The sequence below is a fragment of the Oreochromis aureus genome, linkage group 19, assembly GCF_013358895.1.
Source record: "Oreochromis aureus strain Israel breed Guangdong linkage group 19, ZZ_aureus, whole genome shotgun sequence".
NCBI lineage: Eukaryota > Metazoa > Chordata > Actinopteri > Cichliformes > Cichlidae > Oreochromis > Oreochromis aureus.
The window spans coordinates 21461877-21479670 of NC_052960.1; the positions used below are offsets into that span (position 1 = coordinate 21461877).

General features: G+C 42.8%; 1 protein-coding gene across 3 annotated transcripts in view; it reads right to left on the bottom strand.

Annotated features, from left to right (window-relative positions):
* Window positions 1-121: 121 nt before the first annotated feature.
* Window positions 122-17794, bottom strand: part of LOC116322317 (regulator of G-protein signaling 6-like) — a 44101-nt gene continuing 26428 nt past the window's right edge. Inside the window, exons 4-17 of one of the 3 annotated variants that reach the window (XM_039603815.1) lie at window positions 15686-15736; window positions 15493-15599; window positions 12213-12264; window positions 11626-11690; window positions 10369-10445; window positions 9741-9822; window positions 9284-9358; window positions 8356-8457; window positions 8057-8229; window positions 7617-7742; window positions 6253-6439; window positions 5582-5671; window positions 2588-2644; window positions 122-2287 (exon numbers count right to left, since the gene is read on the bottom strand). In XM_039603815.1, coding sequence (XP_039459749.1) covers window positions 2237-2287; window positions 2588-2644; window positions 5582-5671; window positions 6253-6439; window positions 7617-7742; window positions 8057-8229; window positions 8356-8457; window positions 9284-9358; window positions 9741-9822; window positions 10369-10445; window positions 11626-11690; window positions 12213-12264; window positions 15493-15599; window positions 15686-15736 — 1295 coding nt within the window. In that variant the 3' untranslated portion in view covers window positions 122-2236. Of the gene's footprint in view, window positions 2288-2587; window positions 2648-5581; window positions 5672-6252; window positions 6440-7616; window positions 7743-8056; window positions 8230-8355; window positions 8458-9283; window positions 9359-9740; window positions 9823-10368; window positions 10446-11625; window positions 11691-12212; window positions 12265-15492; window positions 15600-15685; window positions 15737-17794 lie in introns of all 3 variants that reach the window. The other 2 variants (XM_039603814.1, XM_039603816.1) reach the window with 2 other exon arrangements.

Consider the following 17794-nt stretch of genomic DNA (forward strand, 5'->3'; position numbering starts at 1 on the left):
AATTATCGAAAAACTGTTTTGACTCGTCATATCTACGGCATGCTTCTCTAAATCTCCGCCAGAATCTTTTATGCTTTATGGCTCAAGGCAGTAAAAACACCCAGACAGCAGCACAAAGCCGACAGGTCCATAGTATTTATTATTTGGTACCCATGAATAGACAGCAGGTGCTTGAGTGTTTCAGAGTGCCAGTAGTTATCTTGCTGATTGAGAAACTAAAAGCACAAAATGCCCTGAATATGTTACATGCATAGTAATGTGCCCATATCATAATAAAGTGTGCTTTTGGTTAATGAAATTTAGCCAATTTACATTTACAATGCACTCGATACATAGTGTCATTGTGTCTTGTGCTGAGGATAACATTTGGTACATCGACTCGAGTTAAGCATATCTCTCTACCTTATACTCAACGAGGTTACTGGTTTATGTCAACAATAATTACTAATATGACCTGTACAGTGCATTGCAACGACTCTAATACAAAAGAATAGATGATTGACTCATTCAGCAGCGTAGTTTATCTCTATAGCAGTCACTGGCCTCATGGGGGAGCTGTGAGACCATAATCTCCTCAGTCCAAGCACTTTCTGTATGTAGGAGTCTGAAGCCACAGTGGAGCAGAGAGGCCTTTTATCTTCGGTGTGCATCGTCTATCGAGGGTCAAATATTGTTCCCAGTTGCAGTTCGGGGTTTAGATGTTGATTCGCTGAGGAGTGTTGCTCCGGTGCAGGGCTGGTCCCTGTCTGTGTGCCCTCTTTGGAGAATCCAACCATCCTTCCCTAAATTAGCACTCCATAATAGTCCAGCATGCAAATATTTCTTTTTCCCCCCATAGTCATTAAAACACAACAGATAATTCGTGGAGACAACAAAAAAAATGTTTGTTTTTTAAATGATCAGGTAACATTTTGTGATTAAAAAAAATATTCATGCAGTAAAAAAAAAGCAACAAACCATAAATGATCCTATATTGGGTAGCAGGCCTTGTAATGTCTCCAAGATGGGAGATCAACTTGTTCTGACATCATGATGTGAAGACAGCACAGTTCAGTCTTTTAACACTCTGGTTTCTGGTCCTGTGGTTTAGCCACCACTAGATGGACCCATGGCACTGGATACTTTAAATACTACAGCAGAAGCCTAAAAAGCACGTAGATGCTATTTGGCCTGTGACTGTGTACGTATGGCTGTGACTAAACGGCGCCGCAGACAACAACTGTTTGCACAGCCACGTTTTTGAGCCTCTCAAAGCAAGTGAATAATTTGCCAGCCAGAAGAAATTCATCATCGCCACGAGTCTCATTACAGAGCAGTGTTGTAGAAATGAAACATTAATTCTCAACACAGACGTTTGGATGAAGCACGCCACGGTGCGGTGTGAATGCTACATTAAGCCCTTATGTCAAATTTTGGAATGTAATGAAGCATGAAAAGTTATACCTCTAAAAATCCATTTTGTAGATGCCTCTCAGTGTGGAGAATACAGGCTTTGTACTGCGTCTTTTCACAGTGCTAAAGCTGTGCTCGCTTTTTAACTGACACGTGCTTCGCTTAGGACACAAATATAATAGAAAGATATAAAAAGAGGTTGGGTATTTCTAAAAACAAAACAAAAAAACTGGACAGGCTTTATTTATTGCTGGCTGCTTTGTGAGTACAGAGGCAAATTTAAAACAGATTTGTGTCTGTGCTGATGTGCCTCTTAGACTTTGTATTTATGTCCGAGTTAGGATTGGCTGCAGCTATTTTTGGATCCCGAAATCATAAGACGATAGTCATCACTGCAAACGTTGTGGCGAGTTACACGCAGTTCTATCAAAGAATATTTAGCAGATGTTCTTTTCATTTCTAAGGAACGCTTAATATAAAACAACCTGAAAACAATAAACTGATCAGCTTCATCGAGACTCACAACCAGTTTGCCGCCTAAGTGATGAAGAGCCCTGCACTGCATTTGCTTGTACTGTACGCTGCATGCCGTGCTGTGTGTTGGCTGAGGTTTCCCCTTGTCGACATCGTCTCATCATCAGTGTTTCAGTTTGGGGTGTTCACCCCAGCAAGCCCAGTGCTGCAATACCAATATGGCAGCAGTCCTCGGAACAGTGTCTGAGAGCCTCCACAGCAGCCCTGTCCAGCCCAGCTCCACTGTCTGTGCCCCTGCCCCTGCCCCGGCCCCTGTGCGGCAGCCACCCACCCGACAGGGTCTGGCTGTGCCCCTGCAGCACAGGCTGTGTCAGGATGACTGCATCAGGCCTGTCAGGCGTTTTCCCGTCAATGACTTGCCCTAGGTAGATTAAAACGAAAACTCGTTACCAGTCTGAGATTGCGAAAGCAAAAGTAACACAAAGAATCTCTACCAGCAATGTGGTTTGATCAAAAAGTGTTAGGTTGTGACCATTCAAAGTGACTAGGGTGTTAACTTATTGACATAAACACACAAACACACACACACACACACGTCCTATTAAAGGTTTAAAAAATCCACAACAGAGTGTAACATGGTTATAACTGCAAAAAAGCCACTGATAGTGAGCCAGCCAGTGTGGTTTGTGATATGAACAGCCCCCAGCTCCACATGACTTACCACACTGCGGGTGAACTTCTCCAAGGAGGTGCGGCGGCCCTGTTCAGTGTCTGCTGGCTGCTGTTTTGGAGGGGGGGAAGCAGGGTGAGTGTTTGGGTCAGGTATGGGTGTTGACGAGGGGGTTGGAAGTGATGTTGTTAGTGAGGAAAAAAAGGGGGGCCAAGCATTGCAAAGTAAAAAAAAATAAAAAATGAGGGCCAAAGGAGAGTGCAAGGGGTTGCATTTATTATTTTTAGGGAATGGAGTGGGATCAGTGACAGGCCAGCACAAGGAGCAGTGTCCAAAGGGGGAAAGGGCAGAAAGGCTAGCATGAACAGAGAAGCTATGATTTGCTGAAAAGCTCTGCATTACAGTTAAACAGCTAAATGAGTGTCTATTTTAGCTACACGAGATTTAAAGCTTACACTGAAGGAGACAGACAAAAGTAGCATAGAATTTTTATATAACATGGTAATACTTGTGCTCTGTAAGTTTCTTTTTCAGGCTGGCTGTTGTTCCTCTTTTACACAGCGGTATGTCTGTGTTTGGCATATGATCTCATGTTTTTTTCAAGACTGTTCCGTTGACATTTTAAATAATTTAGCAGTTTCCTTGCACCTGCATTTTGGGCACAGTGGTTGTGCCTTTTTGGGGCTCTGCTTGTAGCCTTACGGTGCTTTGAAGACCTTATTAAGAGCTGTGAAATGCTGCTATGTGACATTAAATGACCCACTTTATTTCAATGCGATCCAAATACTTCAGTAAGTCCCAAACCTTGAATTGCTTGTTTGAATATGTTTGTTTCCCATGTATATATTCTTCTTCTTCTTTTTTAAAACAGTCTGAATCTTTTGCAATTCTTTTGTTACTGCAAAACAATAAAAAAAGAAAATGCATATTTCCTTTTGTTTTTCTCCTAGTGCTTTTGGAAGGCAGCTGCATACTGGTCTAGTATACATGTGCATGTGATAGCAAGATAGCAGAAAGGACAGCATTTACATTGAGGAAGTATTCACATTTTTTTGTCATTTTATGGGTGAAAAGGACAAGAAGAACATCATAATGTAAATTCTGCCTGATTTTAGGTTTTTCAGAGGTTTTGTGTGGAAGCATAAAAGAACCCTATCAAGTAACATTTTTAATAGAAACTGCAGTAACAAAACATCATGTTTAAAAGTGCAATATCACCCAACACTACTGACTAGTGGTGGAAGAAGATCATTACATCCAACAATACCACAATGTATAAAAGACTTTGTTACTTAAGTCATGTGAAAAAATGAAAGTACACCCTCAATTCTAAAGTTTTACATATCAGGGCATAATAAAAATTATCAGCTGGTCCTTGACAGGTTGTAAAATGATTAAATACACACCAGACGAACAGTTACACATGAAATATTATACTGTGTCATTATTTAGTTTACAGAAATGAACATTTGTCTCCAGAATACTCTGATATACGAAGGAGTTTATGGTCGGCTGTCAGTCTTGTTGCTGCAGAACAAGCTCACATCATCATCCCTCCACCACCGTGCCTGATAGTTGGTATGAGGTATTTGTGCTGATGTGGTGTGTTTGGCTTGGCCAAGCACGGTGCTGAGCATTAGGGGCATAAATCTCCACTTCGGCCTTTTCTGTCAAAAGGAGATTGTTCTGGACGTTTTGCAATCTGTTCAGATGCAACTTTGCAAACTTATGCCACGCTGCCATGTTCTTTTTAAAGAGAATAGGCCTTCTCCTGGCAAATCTTTGAAACAAGCCCTATTTGTTCAGTCTTTTTCTGATTGTATGCCATGAACCTGAACATTTAGATGTAAGCACGTTTTTTGTTTCTTTGTTTTTGGAGATTTCCCAGAGCATTGCAAAGGTGAATCTACTCCTGAGAAGATTGCCAGCTGTCACGAATGCTTTCCACATGTGAATAATCTTCCTCACTGTATTATGATGAAATTCAAATTGTTTGGAAATGACCTTACAGCCCTTCCCAGATTGATAAGCAGCAAGAATTGTTTCTCTAAGGTTGCTGTTGATGCCTTTATTCCTTGGCATTAATACATTCTTTAATGTCCCAGACCTGGAAACTGACAAAACACTTGCAGATTGGCGACTTAATATTCACAATTATATATCTTCAATCTGTATAGTTTCATATTTTTAACCATATTTATATCCTGTTCATAGCCTGTACATAGTTTGTACACTCACTACAGCCTGTACATACTTATAGTTATAGCATATTTATAACATACCTTCATACCATGTACATTGTAACATACCTATAATAGATCCATATTTTGTAATATATCTATATTATTGCCAAAGCACTTTCTGGATGGATGCAAACTGCATTTCGTTGCCTTGTACTTGTAACATGTGCAATGACAACAAAGTTGAATTCTGTTCTATTCTACTATTCTAATCAAGTGTATTTAATTAGCAGAACCTGGCTGCTACTTACCCTCTTAATCCCTATGGAAGCAGAAAGTGTTTGCTTAGTTTTTCACTCACTGCTTCAGCATTTCGGCTTTTGTTAAAAAAATAAAATAAATGCACAGTGTAATATATCATGTGTTGTTAATTATCTGAGGTTGTATTTGTCTAATTCCAAAACCTGGTGAAGGCCAGATGACATATTTTTATTATATTTCAAACCTTGACACTGTAGTGAATCAATATACAGATATAATACCAAAGGACCAATGATTTGTAGTTAGCACTAATGTTGCATAATATGACATTGCATCATTATTTAAAGATGATTATGTGTTTTTATTAATATAAAAACGAAGCAGAAAACCTGAAATGTAAACGTAGTAATTTACATTCCATTTACCTTGCAGCATATAGTATAGATACAATATCTACTTTTTGATTGATATACATATAGTGATTATAAACCTGGGATGTTTATTAAATGATAGAAAAAAATCAAACCAATATGAGGAACGCAAAAAGAGTGATTGCATCATGTTAAATGCGGAGGCGAAATCAGGGTCAGCGAGTGCAGCTCACCTTCTTTCTGGCCAACAGGAGGTCTTGGTAGATGTTGGATCGCAAAAAGCGTGCATAGCTGTCACTTTTCATTAGCTTGAATATGTGCTCCTGCAAGATAAAGAAAGCCGCATAAGCGTGCGTTGATCTGTGAGCGATGAAGGAGAAAGTGTGGTAAAGAAAATAAAATAAAGAGAGGCCTGATTATGGTAATGCAATGCATGCAAGAGGTGATGCAAACCGAGAGTACTGACATGAGCAACAAAGTCCTGCAAGACAGAGCTGAGTAATGTCCTGCCAGTGAGAGGCGTTGCACGTCACACATCACGACGCACTTTGAATGCGGAGGAATCCACGGTGAACCGACTCAACCACCTATTCATGGAATTAGTCGGCTCATTAGCTCCCCACACAAACACACACTGTCGTTCCTCCCTTCTCCTCTTTCCTTTTATTCATCCTTGCCCTCTCATTCATTCCATTGTGTAACATGAGTATGGAGAGTTTAGCGGATTAGAGGGAAAGCAAACGAGTTTGTGCGTTGTCACTGGGGATGCAGTGGAAAGTAAATCTGAGGTGAACTCAAAATAGATCTGGGTGAAGAAGAGCGCCAAGACAAATCAACCACATCATCAAAAGTGAGCACGTAAAGCCATGTGAGTCCATCTGTGAAGTGTAAACAGCCCCCCCACCTGAGCGTCCTCGTAGCTGTATCGTCCGGGGTCTTTGAGGTTCTGGCTGGTGCGTTCGTAGCTGTGAGAGTCCAAGTTGATGGAGCTTGGAGCTCCTTCAGCCAGAAACTCCTGCCAGATCTCCTGCGCCCTGGAGGGAACTTCGTGGAGTGGCCGTCGCTTAAAATCCTGCACTGCTAACCAGAACCTACAACAGTGTCATACACAGTGATGATGATGAGATGAGATAGCCTTTATTTGTCAGTTGCAAGTCTTTTGCCCACAACCGAGACGACAGACCTTGCCGACCGTACATACAATACAAACATCACATTGGGGAGACAGGTCAGGCCAGGTAGCGAGGAAAAAAACATCGAAATATGTAACACAAAAGGATAATACAGGAATGCACAGATATCAACACACCATAACACAATAAACACAGACAAGCACCATGGAAAAGAGTTCCAGTGTGTACATCTGATCTGGGACCGCTGCAATCTTCGACTGCGCCTCCAACTGACCCGATGTCCACATCAGAGGGGAGGTAAGCGTGAGGTGGCGTTGGGTAGGGAGGGTGATGCGTCAGTGAGTGCTTATCAGTATCAGTATATGTATGTGTGTGCGTGTCCAGAGTTCAGCTGAGACACTGTCCTTCGCCCTGCCAGGCTAAGTAAACAGTCTTCCAGCCAACCCAGGTGGCCTTGTATGGAATGGGAAGGAACAGACTCAACACAGTCGTTATCAGGGAGTTTTTGTTCAGCTCCAGCCTTGAGCCCACAGCTGGCGCCGAAGGGGTAGCCGCATTATGATGGTGATTTTTCTTTTTGCAAACAACTCATGAGAATTTCAAGCTGTTTTTTAACTCCGACACTGGTCCCTCAATCTCCCGTTGGATAGCTGCGAGTTTCTCCATGATGTTATTAGCCGTCAATTCCGTGATTTTGTCACTCTTTTGCTCACAGAGCAGATTCTGAGACCTCACGACCGCAGCCAACTGATCCGTGATGTATTCCAGCTTCCGCCCATAGGTGTTGTTCTGAGCGGATTCTTCCCTGATGTATCCCAATATCCGCTCAGAGATGTTATTCTGAGTATTCACTGCAGCCGCTAGCGCCTCCAAGCTCTTAACCATGCTGCCTTCCGTGAGCCCTTTCTGAGAAGTCGCACCTCATAGTCAATAACAACTTCCAGAAAATGTGTTTACAGTGTCAATTTTACATTTTTTATGACTTCTTTCACTCTTATCAAACATGCCTTGTTTTCTTTAGCCACTAAAAAGCATAGCCCTGCATTGTATAGCAGCAGCGTCATGCTACCGCAACATACCAGACTGCAAAAAAACATATAAACCTTTACAGAAGTCAAATAATAGAGATTCTTACCGCAGGTTTTCTGAGCTGAATTCTGATTCCAGGAACTTCAGGAACTGGTCTCGACCTGCTGGGTCCTTTAGCGCCTCGTCCAGAGAGAAGCCCCATTTCTTCACACGCTGCTGGGTGGGTTCGCGGCTGCTCACATTGAAACACATCCCAAAAAAAACAGAATAAGATGGGATAGAACAGAATAGAAGGTCTGGTCACTTGGCCTACAGAGACTCACGACCAGCAAGTCAGGACAGAGTGAACCTTTGGGAATGCCAGTGTTAGTGTTCATGTGAGACGAGATCCAAACAGACAGATCCCAGCTAATTCAGGATAGCAACAGTTCATTAGCACTGAGACCTCTACACTCCACCTGACCTTAGTGTGGGTTTAAAGCATTATTAGTTCCTGGCACTCTCTCAGGTCACATCCCAACATGCCTTCCCCGTTTCAAGCCTCACCTTGCCTCCAAGTCCCAGAAGGTAGTGTCGTCACTGATCCAGGGGTTCGAAGGCTCTACGGCTGACACAAAGGGGTCATATTCCATGAACTGCTCGGTGTAGGTCATGAGACTGTCGGCCACTTTGGAAACTTTCATACAGTGTCTGTCCAGCTGGATGTTCAAGAAGGTAATCTGGAGAGGGAGGAGGAGTAATGAGGAGGCTAAATAAGGGAACAGCTCATCGGTCTATGTCCCCAACCGCAGCTATGTTATGATGGATGAGTAAGGCAGGCTGACGGTAACGACGCCCTGGCTCACCTCCTTCTGAACATCCTCTTTGGTAGTCTTCCTGGTCGGCTGGGAGCCGATGTGGACAGGACTCGGCTGGCTCTGGCCGTCATCTGGTACCCCGTAGACCGACTAGAGTGGGCGAGTGGAGACACACGTGGGACACGGTTTTAATTTGCTGCCTGCCATGTTCTTAACCCCATTTTGATGTATGTCTGGTAATTGTTTTGGGAGCAGGAGTCAGTATTGTGTCGGGGAATATGGGATCTAAAGTGTCGAAGAGGACATTTTCACAGCTGCACACAAAGACCACTTAGTAAGCTTTGAAAAAACCCCAAAAAGGAAATATTGTTACATTTGTTTCAATAGAAATAATAAAAAAATGCTTTTTTTAAAAATTAATTTTTTATTAGAAGTTTTTTATTAGGAGACCGATGCTGAAAATGATATGTGGTGAATTAAAAATCTGATCAGCCGATAGGTTTTTTTTTTAACACACAAAAGATGAACAAATTTCTCTAACACAGTTATTTATGAGTCCTTCATAGGATGATGTGACAATAATACTATTTTAAATACTAACATTTAAAAATAATACTAGTTAAAATCTTGGATTGTACATTTAATTTATGCTCTGCCTGATTCAGCTCTGATCAGCTGATTCTCGTGTTTGCAATATTCCAAACAAGCAACATTAACACTCACACAATCGATCAAAGGGTATTTTTCTCGTCTCTTCTTTATATTTTTTAATTTTAACTTATCAGCTGTAATAAATGTCAATACCAACATTCAATCAAACGCACTGATATATCGGTCAGTGTTGGCTACTCACTGATACATATATATATATATTGTATATACGTATATACATAAAGTATAACTAGCAGCAAAGTTAATAAAAAACCTTACATTTAAAAATGAACGTGGTTGGTGCCAGCCTGTCTCTTCCTCTCACCTTTTTTACCCTGTGTGGGTTCTTCTCTCTTCGGCACTTGCGGATGTCCATCTCTGTGGTGTTGACACAGCCTGGCTGTGGGAGGCAGCAGAAGACAAAGCATGTTTCTGGGTCAGATAAGACTGTTTCTCCAGCATGTATTGTCTACACTTGTGCTGCTCGCACAATACGGTGCTGGTGCTCTATTGAGCAACACCACACTCACAAAAGACTCTTATGCAAATTGACTGGCACCAAATCTGATTGTGCTACCAACAACACAACATGGCTATCTGCTGGACAGCATGTGGAGCTAAATCTGCTCTTTTCAGTGTTTAAATGCTAAAACTGTCTACCTACAAAAACATCCCTTCTTTTCTGTTCTTTTGTTGAGTTCATTTCCATTTTTTAGTTGAACCATATGACCCTCTTTTTCCTTTCTGCACTTTTTCTTTTCCTTGTTTTGGCTGTAACTCACCACTGGCCGATGAACGTCCCAAAATGCCCTTTCCTGGCTGTCAAGGATCTTCCTCTCCGCCTTGTCCTTCTTCCTGTCAATCCTGAGAGCAGAGGAAACAGGTCTTTAAAATAAAACGCTCACAGCTCTGAAATATTAACCCTCTGTAGGTCCATACTTGCTCTCTGCTGCTGGCATACATTAAAAACACGGACAGGCCAGACAAAAGAGCAAAGAAACTCAGGAGTGTAGGTCTTAACCTGTGTGCTCAGTTCACCAAGAGAGGCCTGGTGGGACCTAGCTCTTACATAACTGACATTTACCAGCCGGCATTTGCTTGTTGTCGTTATTCTCCAGATATAAGAAGGCTTCTTTTTATATCCTCATGTTTACAGCCACAGAGCAGCAGCAGCTAAATGATGCCAAGACTTTGATTTTCTATTTTAAACGACAAGAAAGGAGAGCTACTGTATGTCATTAACTGCAGGACTATTGCTGCACTTGCACATTTCAGCCACCAGGTGTCAGCCTTACAAAGAACACAAACACTGTGCAGGCAGCCAAAGCTCAGCATTCTCTAAACCTGATTGTATCAACATCTATCCTGTCACATTAGTGCTGAATTTAGAAAATTGACTGATATACTCACTTGACTTGAGCCTCAGCTTGCATGAAGATAAATTCCCACTTCCTGGCGAAAGCCCTCTGCAGCCTGGCGAGGTTCTCCTGGAGGAGCCAATCAGACACGGTGTAAGAGGAAGATTTAAGGAGTTTATCTTCAAGGGCCTGACTTTGATTTCAAGGCCCTTGGATTTTTCATTCTGATGCCTTCACTTTTATGACAAGATGCCGATACCACATGTAGTTCGAGTTTCACACAGGTATATTGTTTCAGTATACATCATTGATTTCATCTCCAGTAAACTGCAATGATTAAATGCATTCTCCACAGAGATAACTGTGGGAAAATGAGAGGAGGTTTTCTCCAATCTTGTGCTTTATAATTAGTCACAGTAGATGCTTTCTCAAGATCTGACATAGACGGGAATTAACTTGCATCAATAATTTTTAACATTTTATGAAACAAATTTGACTTTGCTTGGTTCTAAAACATAACATTAGAGTTAAGGGTTAGGGTTGGCCCAACAGACCTAACCAATCACGATATCCTGTGGTAATAAGTGAGGTGATAATGTGCTTTTTGTGGATTGTTTATCTCTCAGGTTTATTTATTACTATAACAATGATCATAAACAGTATTTACCTGTAGAAATTGCATTTTTTGGTGCCTGTAAGTGAACATTGGGATCCAAAAAGCTATTCAAACATTCATACAGTATGTGAGCTTGTTACAAAATCAGAGGGGAAAAAAACTACAGAAGCAGGCATGTTACCAGTGAAAGCAATGAGGCCTGAAGGCATAAAGTGACCTGAATAGGAGTGAAAGGAAGTCCACTGGACAATAGTTGCAGAGTCATTTAGAATATTAAAGTGCAGCGGATTGCTATTGTGTAACAACGAGATCAGCACTGCAGCAATGCCCCTCCTGAGACTGTATCGATCTGCTGATGCACGTATACCTAAAGATATTTTTATTTACATTTCGGGCCCGGTAAATGACTGCATTGTATTCCTCAAAGTGGTGTTCCTGGAAAAGAAATCTACCTTTCAGAATTTGATGTTGTTGTTGTTTTTTGCTGTTTGTTTTCCTTTTCTTATCCTCTTCTAAATACATTTTGGTATTTTAAAAGACCAGAAGAGACTGCTTCAGCACTTTTTTGATTTTTCAACAAAGTGAAGGAAAACAGGAAATCGGGAGCATCATCATACTATGGTTCATGCACAAAGATGGAATTGAACTGGGAGCTTTCTGGCGATCGCCAAACCAAAATGACAGTTTACTTACAGCCTCGTAGTCAGCGAGCTCAAGCCTGGCTTTATTCTGCATTGTGCGCTTGCACAGGTAAATGGCTGCAGGGTGACAAAGAGAAAGAGTGAGACGTAGAGAAGGGAATAAACACTGTCCTAACTACATAAAAATAACCAAAAAAGAATGCAATGCAAGGCGGGGGGGATTGTTTTGTTTTGTTTTTTTTAACCAAGGCCGCAGCTGTGTGAACTAATGCACATCCTGCCAGAGCAGGCAGGCAGGCCATGTGTTCTCTTTTGAAATACCAAACCTTGAGTAAATGCCATGCAGATAGCCAGAGATGCTGTCAAATCAGTGACTGTCCCTTTATTTTGTTAAGCTAATTGTATCCCGCAGGATTCTCCCTGGTGGTGGTAGGAGGGAAGGGGGTGGTGGTGGGGGCGGGGGTGGGGTTCCTCGGGGGCTAGATACATTACAGGGAATGACCCATGGATCAATACTCAGTGAGTGTCAGCCACAGAGCTACAGATGTCAGTTGTGGAGAAAAGGAGACAGCTGAAGGCATTAGGGAGATCTCACTGGTGGAGAAAGAGGGAAAATTTGTCAGACAGCGTGTGACTCACCATAGTCTGTGTTCTCGGGTTCCCAACAGTTAGAAGGCCAGAAGTATGGAGACTGATGAAAGCAGGAAGAATAAATCAAAAACATGATTTTGCTTATTTACACAAATAATCAGTTTTTTTTTTATCATCAAGTAAAAAAACAGCAAACACTTCAATCAATCAATCAATCAATCAAAGCTTTATTCGTCACATGCAGGTTGCCCTGCAGTGAAATGGGACCCCCCCGACCTTACACACACAACACAGACATTACATAGGGATACCGGTCGGAGATTGGTAGCATTAGAGAAAAAACATTGAAATGTACATTACAATGGGAAAGTACAAGAGGAAAAAAAGAGACCCCTACTCATGCTGTGCTTCCATGGTAGGACAGCATGAGAAAAGGAAACAAAAAAACTCCTCTGCACAAAAAAGCACATGAATGTCCACAGCACAACATTATGAAGGACATGACAAGCCACGGGGATGGGTGGGGGGTGAGGAGTTATCCGAAGCGAACACAGCAGCCGCCCTGCACAGCGATATCATTCCAGCGCGGCACATAGACCCGCCGTGTTCCCCCGCAGGAAACAAGCATCGAAGGCGTTTGGAAAGGGAGAGGGATCAGTGTTTGCTTATCAGTGTAAGTGTATGTGTATGCGTGTCCATAGTTCAGCGGAGACAGTGTCCTTCGCCCTGCCAGGCTAAGTAAACAGTCTACCAGCCAACCCAGGTGGCCTTGCATGGGATGGGAAGGAACAGTCACAACATAGTCGTTATCAGGGATTGTTTTTGATCGGCTCCAGCCTTGAGCCCGCAGCTGGCGCCGAAGGGGTAGCCGTATAGTGATGGTGATTTTTCTTTTGCAAACAACTCATAAGAATTTCAGGCTGTTTTTTAGCACTCCGACACTGGTCTCTCAATCTCCTTTTTTATAGCTTCGAGTTTCTCCAAGATGTTATTAGCCATCGATCCCGAGATCTTGTCACTCCGTTGCTCACAAAGCAGATCCTGAGACCTCACGACCGCAGCCAACTGATCCGAGATGTAGTCCAGCTTCCACCACCACTGCCCCTTTTATGGATGAGTACTCTTTGTTTGATTGTGACCTTTGACCTCCGTGCGCTCCAGGTAACGATCTGCAATGGCAATGGTAGCTGCAGTCTCTCTATCTATCTTAAAGTCTACTGCAAGTGATATTACGCATTCAAAGTTCATTCTCAAGTCCATTATTAATGGATCATTCACATCTATCACACGCTCTTAATAACAGGGCAAAATTAGAACTTATCATGGACATTTTTCATTCGCACTATTTGTCATAAAGCAATTATCTCGGGAGCAAAGGCCCGGCACTGATGAGTGTGCTAGTTTGGATGTAATGAACAGAAAAGTTAACGTGCTCTCATTCAGCGGTGTCATTTGGATTCGGAGAGGAAGAAACTATGACAAATCAAAAGAAAGTCACCACTCTGCGCACAAAACTGGGAATTTGTGACAAACAGCAGAAGGCACATAATTAAATCTGGGTCTTCTCCTGGTGTAGTACATATTTAAAATTTCTTTTTTTTGTAGACTAGTGTCACACAGTGGAAATGTGTATTTATCTTGTATATTGTTTTATTTTGATTTTTAGTGTTTATTTATGAGTGTCGTTTTATTTGCATGGTTTTATTCTGTTTCTATTGCATGGTTTTTAGTGTTTTATATGACATAGTTTTTAATCCACTATGGACTGGCTGCACATGGGACAAATTAGCTGATAGGGACCACCTGCTGAGGCATGGGTGTGTCCAGAGGTGGCCTATCAGCTGTGTAAAGACCTTTTAAAAGCAGGCTAGCTGAGCGCTGAAGGGAGAGAGGCCTCAGACTGGAAGGTTAGTGCTAGATGGCCAGCGTGACACAGCGACCCAGTCCTGACCTCACGGAACGGCAACAGTAGGAGACAACGTGTGTGACTGGCAGCAGGGCAGAGGTTTACCTCTGCCTGCATTTGTGAGTAGGGTCTCTACTGTTTACTGGGTGCAGCTGGATTGGGAGAGGGTCGCCATGGCCATGAGCCGGGCCGCTTCTGGGACCATTGCTTCTGGCCCCTATTTGTTATGTTACAGGACACCGACGCAAGGGGAGCTGTGGCGGTGGTCGCATAATGGATTCGGGTGCAGAACGCAAGCCGGGCTGGGAAGTGATGGGCCAGCGGAAGGACAAGAAGATGGGAGGCTCTTTCTTGTCTGCCGAAGACGAGGCTGGCGTGGACTGAGCTCTAAAGAAGGAATTCCCGGCCTGCTGATGGACCCATAATGAACATGTGGCATAATTATAGCAGGGGGCTTTTAATGAATGCAGTAGTTTTACGAGTTTTAGAATTATTTTATTTAGTTTTAGTAGATAACATTTTATTTCATACATTTTAAGGGTGTTTTTATTTGTGCTCCCTGGCCTAGTAATAAACTGTTTCTGATGAGACCTGCTGCATCTCTGTGCCCGTGGTATCTGACTCGCTTGCTCCCCCTTGTATTTTAAAGAATCTTTCTTTTTAGCGTAAAAAGTCCGCCCGTGTTACACTAGCAATTCAAAATTCCCCCTGACACTATTTCTTGCAATGAAGGCTGGCCAGCGGATTTCAAATCCACTGTGGACTCTTTTCAGAGGTTCCGATGACGCGAGCCTGTTGCATCACGACAACATCAGAGGGAATATTTTTAGCCTCCGCTGAATAAGGAAGCGTGGCATTCGCTGCCCTCGCTGCACAGCTGCAATAATGGCTTTTAATCTTGAGCCCGTGAAGATAAATGCATCAAGCGGTAGACTGAGGAGGAGCCGAGGGACGGTAGGCAACAGCGAAAAGTGCAGAGCCAGCGTGTAGCCAGCTCAGCGCTTCCCATAGGGGAGCTTGCCTGGTGTAGCCTGCTTGCTGGATTAAGATGCTAATGGCCCAGTCACAGTAATGAGTCATAGCAGAGTCTGTAGCCATCAGACAGATCTGTCAGTGTTCGTGCTGTATAAGAAGAAGGAGCAAAGGAAAAAAAACAAAACAAAACCACCAGACTGACAAGCTGCATTACTGACCCATCGGCCCAGTTCTACAGACCACCTCCTGCTCTGATGAAGCATCCAGCAGGGGTACACAGTATCGACCTTGGTGGGATGAGTAATAGGCTTAGGAGGGATTGCTCTCATTAGTATCGCGCAATAAACACATCCCTCTGATAAACTGCCATCAGCTCATTATTCTATATTTAAAGGCCTTCTAACACATATCAAGGACAGTCCCAAGGTGGATTTTTTTTTTTCGTACCTGAAAGCGATAAAGGGTTCCGTCATCTTTAAGTGTCAGAACGTGGTCAGAGATGGGGAAGATGTATCCGTGGGCAGCGATCAAACTGCCCAGATGGATGGCTTCAGCTGGTGACATGAAAGAAAGCAGACACGTGAAACTGCCGTCGTCTTCGATTGGAAGCTCTGCTGTGCTTACATGTACTGACATTTACCTGGATCTTCTATGGAGAGGTTTTTCATCAGCCACTGAACAATGTCCGCCCCTGTTATTCACAGACATGGGTTAGAAGAGGCGTCACAATTCCAGCTCTGCAACAGTTTCAACAAAAGCCGCAATGTGGAAAACACAAATAAGCTTTGTGCTTCACATCTCTTTGAAGCCGTGGGTCAAATCTGTCAAAGCTGAATAGGTGTGTAAATATAACGTAAAATAATCAGGTTAGCGGTTCGTTCTCTTTTCGCTCCTGGACGGCTCGTTTTTTGGGCCAGTCTTAGCACTTAGCAGAGGCTACAGAGAGAAACCGCGAGGCTGTCGGTCCTGGGGGAGCCATGTGAAGGAGTGACTCAGAAACAGCCTCAGGACGGGGAGCAACCCCCTCGTCCGTGAGGGGTGACTCACTTCATACACGGGCACAAACATAAATGAGTACAGTTTGTGGAGACAGAGAGAAAGAAGAGAGGAGCTTTTCTGTGATAGTTACAAGGGCAGCATGGCACCACGGGCAGTTTCCTCAGTGGCCAAGGTCTTATTGGCAAAGACATCATCTGCCTCTAACAGCAGTAGCTGCAATTTAAATGAGCCCAAAAGGTCGTACTTTCTTCACTGACTGCCTCACACACAGATACACAACCGCTGAAAAAACAGATCCATGTAACCTGTATTATCTTACTAAACCAAAAAGGTGAAATTTCAGAGTAGCAGGCACACATTGCTTCTGCCCTGACCACAGAAACTCACTCTGACGCCTGCCTTCATGTGCAAAACGCAAGAGGAGAGGGCGAGAGTCTGCTTTGCGTTCCTGCAAGGGATGTTTGACATTTGTGAACACTGCAATTACAAAAATATCAAATATTTTATGCAACTGCTTTTATATCTTAAAATCTATGGTAGCGTCTAACGCTCTTCTAAAAAAGCAAAGCCAAAGTCCGCTAAATGAGGTCCAGCATAATCTCCACCAGGTAAAGCTGGCAAGTATACAAGTCTGCAAGTCTGTGCAAAGTCATCTGGGGGCAATCTTGGAAGATTAGTCGAATTTTTCCAAGTGGATAGGGAGGAGTACTTTTGCTTGAAATGCCCCAACCCTAATCCCTAAGCCCACCTTTTCCTATGTTCTGTTTTTAGTCACTGATTGTGTTTGAGCTGAACAATCTGAAATCAGTCAACAGCAGCCAAAGTGTGCAGACACAGCTTTCAGCTAGATTGAACTAACAAGTGTTTACTTGTTTTTTTTCAGTTGCTGATTTATGATTTTGTATAGATGGGGGGACAATTTAGAGGAAAAGCCAACATAAAGTGTCTTAATAAGATCCTGGTCCACCATGTGCCACCAATATCAGCTTTATTAAACCTTAGGATTGATTCTAGGAGCCTCTTTCTACAGAAAGGATGGTACGGTATTCTTCCCTCATGTTGTGTCACACTAATGGTGGTGATAGAGTACTGACTAAAAGGTTGATCCAAAAATCTCCCAACTCCCCAATATGGTGTCCCATCTGGTATCTGACAAAGTGGCGCGTGACTCACACACCAACCCATTGTGCCTCGTGGTGGTGGACATTGTCGTCTGAGTCGGGATGGATAGTTATGTTTGATCATAGAATAAATCACTTGGGACAAGTTTGTACTGATTAGCAATGGGGGTCTCACACACACACATTCTCATTTTAATATCTTAGTGAGGACATCTAATTGACATAATGCTTTCCCTAGCCGCTTACCCTAACTCTAACCATCAGAAATGAGTGCCTAACCCTGACCCTTAACCTAAACCTAACCATAACCTAATTATAACCCTGACACTAAAACCACATCTTGAGTCTCAAAAATGCCTTCAAACTCATGAGGACAGGCACCTTTGTCCTCATAAGTGACTGTTGGTCCCCACAAGTATAGTGACATTCCAATTTTTGGTCCCCACAAAGATGTCTAAACAGGCACACACACACACACACACAGTATAGCAGAGCCAGCACTGACCTGTAAGCGTCAAGGGTTTAGCTTTTCCCTATAATCAATCACTAAAAAAAATGCAGTGTAGCAAAACCATAATATTTCTCCACTTGCTCCATTAGTTGGGTGTCTATGTGGACACACACACACA